This window comes from Crocodylus porosus, unplaced genomic scaffold (assembly GCF_001723895.1).
Source record: "Crocodylus porosus isolate Cpor-Errol unplaced genomic scaffold, CroPor_comp1, whole genome shotgun sequence".
NCBI classification, from domain to species: Eukaryota; Metazoa; Chordata; order Crocodylia; family Crocodylidae; genus Crocodylus; species Crocodylus porosus.
Window position 1 is genome coordinate 71,254,527 of NW_017728943.1, and position 5,787 is coordinate 71,260,313.

At 40.2% G+C, this 5,787-nt stretch overlaps 1 protein-coding gene across 1 annotated transcript; it reads left to right on the forward strand.

The window, feature by feature from the left end:
* Nucleotides 1-753: 753 nt before the first annotated feature.
* Nucleotides 754-5,452, forward strand: LOC109319237 (left-right determination factor 1-like). Its single transcript, XM_019548740.1, has 4 exons — nt 754-1,135; nt 2,122-2,365; nt 3,427-3,666; nt 4,777-5,452. Exons 1-4 carry the CDS (start codon nt 871-873, stop codon nt 5,114-5,116), a joined length of 1,089 nt encoding a protein of 362 aa, XP_019404285.1. The 5' UTR covers nt 754-870; the 3' UTR covers nt 5,117-5,452.
* The last annotated feature ends 335 nt before the right edge of the window (nt 5,453-5,787 follow it).

A 5,787-nucleotide genomic window follows, 5' to 3' on the forward strand; every position in this document is an offset into this window, starting at 1 on the left:
CTAAAAAATACCTCTGTATAATGAACTGCTCTTTTAAACACAGGTTATACTGTTAAATCTACAAGAAACCATAAAAATGGCAAGGATGCTTTTCTGAAATGTAAAACTTGCACATGTTTGGAGTTCTTTGGCTTAGAAATGTCTTACATGGTTTAAAAGGCACGAAACCCCCCCAAAAAACACTAGGATTTATGATTATTTGGTACTTGTAAAGAGTTTGGTACAATCCATGAAAATCAAATCAGTCCCTGGCACAAAAAGGTTATGATTTAAAATTAAATATTTTTTAAAGCTCTATCATTAAGAGACTGAACTTTCAGCTGTACCACTGATGAATTAAGCACTGGAATGACATTATCTTCTATTTTAGGCTGTGAGTCCTTTGTAGTCCAGGACTGTGTCTTCCTATACAAGTGGTACAGTACAGTGTATATTGGTGAGATAGATAAATAATACATTCGAACTCTACAGAAATAGTTCACTCTGGCCTACACTAAACATGAAACATTTCCAATTGTCTGGAGCTTTTGTGGGGAACAGTTAAAAGGGAGCTAAAAGAATAGAAATCCTTTTCTAACCCAGGTAACTAGAGATGCCTTGATATTCTTGTATTAAGTTCACAGTACATGAAAGTGTTAACATGTGTTACTCTCAATGGGGCAGCAATTCTTTCAAGTCCTCTGCTTCATTTCCACTTGTGGAATTTGTTGTGCCAATGGGACTAGACTGGCTATAAAAAGCCAGCACATTAGATCTCCTTCCCACACAGACAGCTTGTGCAAGCAAGAAGGCACCTCTGCCAAGAGCAGATTCCAGGAGAGAGTGACCAGCTTGTTCTTTCCTGATAAGTTATTTGGCGACTGACAGAGGATGAGCGTGAGGCTCGGCTGGCTCTTCTGTGCACTCTGCCTATGCATGACTGTCAGTGGTCTTACCCAACAGGGGCTCAAGGAAACTTTGCTGCAGAAACTACAGCTCTCTGAGGTCCCTAAACTTCAGAAGAGGGATGTAATGAATCTGGTTATCCCAGAGCACATAAGGAACAAATACATTTCCATGCTGAGGCATCACAGAGTGAAGAGAAGAGCCTTGCCAAGTTTGGCTGGCATCCTGAGAGGGATTCCTGGCAATGCAGGTAACACCGCTGAAATTATTTCTGTTAGTTTAGCAAAGCCCCAGATCCCGACAGTTGCTGAACTCGCAGGGGCAGGCCAGGGACTCAGATCCAGGTTTGCATCCAAACTTTCTTCATCCAGTGTTAATAATGGGCTGAAATAAATTATTTGGGGATTTTGATAGCACTGTTTCTGAAATGGAACTTTGTCTCAAAACACCTTTCTTTAATTAAGCAGGATAATTTAGGTTAATGAAGATGACCACTTAAAGATTAACATGTTAAAAAGGGGATTATAAATTATACATGCTGAGTAGACCTTTTTAGAAAATTGTCTTTGCCCCACACCTCCCCCACTGGAAAATTTAGACAAACATTTAAAAAAATAGTTTTTGGCCAAAATATTTGGGAGAAAAATTACATTTTTCATCAGAAAACCTTTATTCTCCACTCTCCCCACCGCATTTTCTGGTTTAAAAAAAATTTCAGGTTTTTTTTGTGGAAAGTGTATCCTTTCTATGAAGATGTTTGGTTAGCTAAAAACCCAGTTTTCCATTGGAAAAAAAAACAAAAAGAAGCAACTCTGTCTGCTATATTAATGCTACTTATATGTTAACTCTTTTAAAATCTGCTTTTTTCAATGATTTGTTGTAGTGCTTCAAGGCAGATAATAAAAACTGTTTGTTTTTTTAAAATTTTATACATTATAGCATTCTGCTTTTATACAGCCACTGGAGTTTTTGATTTTGGGGGAAAATAATATAGTAAAAGTTGTGATTCCTTCCCATTGTCTCCCTAGTGGCAGTGGAAAATGATAAGGGTGTTTGTAAGTTACTGATTCACTGAAGTCATTAGAAAAGGTGTGTTTGGTATCTGCTTATAAACTCAAGCAGTCACTCTTTGGAGCATAATGTGAGCATGTTGTAATGATAATTGTGAGTGACAGAGAAGTGTGACAGCTTTGGGGAATGACATCAAGGTCTCTTTGTTATTCCCAATAAACACAGACATTGCTGGAGAAGTTCTCTATTCTGACACTACACGCCAAAATCTGGTCTTTGACATGGAGGGGAGGATACCTGAAAACAGTGAGGTCACAATGGCTGAGCTGAAACTTTTCAAAAAGCCCATGAACAGAACAAACATCCCTTATAAGCAATCTCACAGGCCAGTCACCAATGCCAGAGTCAGTGTTTACTGGGTTCAACGCCAAGCTGATGGCACCAACCGGACTTCCCTGATTGATTCCAGGTAAGCAATAATTCTCTAGTGGGGATTTGGATTTTACTGGACCTTGTTCTGATGTTACCTGCACTTGCCTACATGAGGAGAAACTCAGTGAACTTGGTGGAGTTACAGCTGTAACCGATCAGGGTAAATGAGAGCAGAATTAGGCATGTAGCCTTTATTTGTAAAAAAAAATGCCCAAAGCAGGGACTCCAGGATCAGGCTCCATATCCTGTTTTAAGCCTATAATAAAAGGAGCTTCTTTATTGCCAAGAAGCCTGAAATTTGAACTGACCGTATTTCTATAATTGGCCTGAAAATCATAAATAATAAGCACACTAAAAGATTGCAGTTGCATCAAGTAGTCAGTTCTAGTTCTTCTTTTCACAGCCTTCTTCTGCATCATTCACCTCTCTTTCTCTGTCTCTTTTGAAAACTTGGCTGGTTGGCTTTTTGCTTTTTTCATAGATTTCTTTAATTAGTCCTTATTACTAGGTACATGCTACATCTAACTCTCATTCTACCCCACTGAAGTCAATAAGAGCTTTGTAATGGAATTCAGTAAGAGCAGGATCAGACACAAAACTGTCAATTTAATTTTTGGGTGGATCTTTATGGAATGCATTCATCCATGGCATTAACAAGTAGGTATAAGTGCCATAGCTTGCAAAGACAGCTACACTTATTTATGCTGCTGCTGAATATGGTCCTGCACTGTCAAATCTCTTTAACTAATAATGAGTATTTTGATATGAAGGACTGTAATAATCCTTTAGTTAGAACATCTTGTTCTCTCAATTAATAGAAATTGTACATCTCTCTTAAAATCTAATCATTAATTTTGTTCTGAAATTTGACTAAGATTACCCAGTAACTATTACTGAGACATCAAGAAGTGTGACAAACTGGAGGAACCAAATTCATCTGTGTACCTTTTGTGTAACTGCAGGGTCTATAGGCATTGCCTGGCCAAAGGACGATGATGATGAAAAGGAGGAGGAGCAGTAAGAGGAGTAGGAGGTACAGGTCCTGTGCCATCAGTTCTCTGATAGTCGACCTTTTTTTATCCCTACCTTGTCTCACAGGTTGGTTCCAATAATGGAGTCTGGTTGGAGGAATTTTGATGTGACCCAAGCAATACATTATTGGCTGAAAACTGAGAGGCGGGGACCGATGCTACTAGAGATTTGGATTGAAGGAGAAAGGCTAGGCAGCTACGCCTCAGAAATGGCCAAAATTGTGCGTTTTACCTCTCAGGACCCTTTGGATAAAGCCATGGGCAAACCTGAACTGGTGCTTTATACTCTCAACCTGGAAGAATATGGGTATGTGTCAAATCTAAGTCTGTGCTGTGTGTGGTATTTTGTTGATAGCTAACACTGGAAAAAGTTTTTCAGTCAAGATGACCGGAGGCCTTGATTTAGTTGGGACATTTCTAGAATGGGTTGGTGCAAGTAGAGATGTGATTGGACCACAAAGTTTGGACAAAAATCTATTTCCAAGCTTCCCTGAAGTTTGTAATATTTGGATCTGGGCTTTCAGTTTGGCCCTCTCTGAGGTAGAAGTCTGCTCTGAAGTATAGATCTCAATTTAGTCTACTACAGGTTTTAATTAGGGTCCAGCTCTAGTTCTAACATATTTAGCAAGTGATCATTCAAACCACAAAAACTTAGAATGTGGCTTCACTCTAGAGCTTTTGAAAGGACTGGTGTGTGGGCAAAGCCCCCTTGGAGAGAGACAATATACAATGGCAAAAAGGTGCTTTTGCTTATGAAGCTCCACCACCTCACCGGCCAGCATTAGCTATACTGGCAAAAAAGTTGTTTTGCTGATGTTGTATCTGCTCTGGAGGGTTGCTGGCAAAGCTATGTTAGGTAGGAGGTGCGGTGTTTTCAGAACTGTAGTGATCATATTTACATCAGCAAAACTTTGTAGTGTTGACCAACCTGAAGAAGTAAAGGTGTTAACTGAATTTTTAAAGACCGAAAAGGATAGCTGATTCACTACTACCTTGGGTAGCCATTTATGCAGAAATAAAATAAGTGCAGGGAGTTTGTTGAGCATTTCTATTTCAAGATGATAGTTTATCTCACTCATTTAGTACGAGTATAAATCACTACACAAGATTTAGGGCAGAGAGACACAGGCCCAGAGGGTTCAGTTTCCTCCTTAGAACTCAATTATTGAAAATGTAATGGTTGGGGCATGCCTCCAGTTCCAGGACTCTCTTCTCCCTGTATTTTTTGGACTCAAGTAAGAATGGGTTTGAACATGGACTTTAAATCTAACCATGCCTGATTTCTATGAGCAAGCTCAAAATCCAGATCCAAGCTTTGCAGTTCAGACTAATTTCTAAGTTACTGACGGAGCTATTTCTTCAGCTCGAGTCCTAATTTCCAGTCACAGAGATAATTCTTGGCTGTGTTTTATGATAGAGGGCCTGGAGACTGTAAGGAGGAAACCCTGAAGAAGAAATCAACTTGCTGTCGGCAGGAACACTACATCAACTTCCGAGAGCTGACCTGGACTCAGTACTGGATTATTGAGCCAGCAGGATACCAGGCCTATCACTGTATGGGTAGCTGTATGCAGCCCAAAAGCTTGCTACGCCGATTTGGCTATGGGGAGAGAACTTGTGCCATTGTGGAGAGCTCCCCACTTCCCATGATGTATCTTGTCAAGAAGGGAAACTACACAGAAATTGAAGTGGCTGAGTTTCCTAACATGATCATAGAGAAGTGTGGTTGTGTTATGGACAATATAGCAGTGATGTAGAGTAAGCATATACACCCAGGACCAGACTACTGCTGCACGGGGAAGGGGACCACAACAAGTCCTTCCCTTGCTTTCCAGGCCAATTCAAAGGCAGTCATAATCCTAATGTGTGGTTTCTGTGTGTGCAAGGTGCAGGCAGATGCTGCCATCCACAGTATATACTCCAGAAAGAGGGCATGGGTGCAGCAAAGCCTCTCCTTTGATGCCAGCTGCACCCTTTGAAATAATTTAGCAAATAATTTGAGATAAGTTGCTGGAACTGCATTTGTTCCTCTTCAGGAATTCTCCTTGCCTGTGGGTACATCTACATGTGCTATTCATGCTATTTGGCTTTACTGTGCAGTAAATTTACCTGCACATGTATTAGACTAATTTACTGCACAGTAAACGCCAGCACATGTAGATGGTGATGCTTTACTGTGCAGTAGATTAGTCTACTGTGTAGTAAAGTGTCTTGTGTAGACATGGTCAATGTCTTCTGCACAGAGTACCCCTGTAGACATTGTCCCAGCATTATGCCCCTCCATGCCCACCATCATTAATGAAGCAGATGTGGACAGAGGAATGCTGTGTGTTTACTATATGCACATGTACATGCAGGTAGTGTGTGTGTGTGAGTGTGTGTATAGAAATATGTACATAATACATGTATAGGCATGTATTTATTTTGT

Coding starts and splice junctions, on each gene's coding strand:
- LOC109319237 (XM_019548740.1), top strand. CDS start 871: ATGAGCGTGAGGCTCGGCTGGCTCTTCTGTGCACTCTGCCTATGCATG. Junction 1,136..2,121: donor AGGGATTCCTGGCAATGCAG/GTAACACCGCTG, acceptor CAATAAACACAG/ACATTGCTGGAGAAGTTCTC. Junction 3,667..4,776: donor CTCAACCTGGAAGAATATGG/GTATGTGTCAAA, acceptor GTTTTATGATAG/AGGGCCTGGAGACTGTAAGG.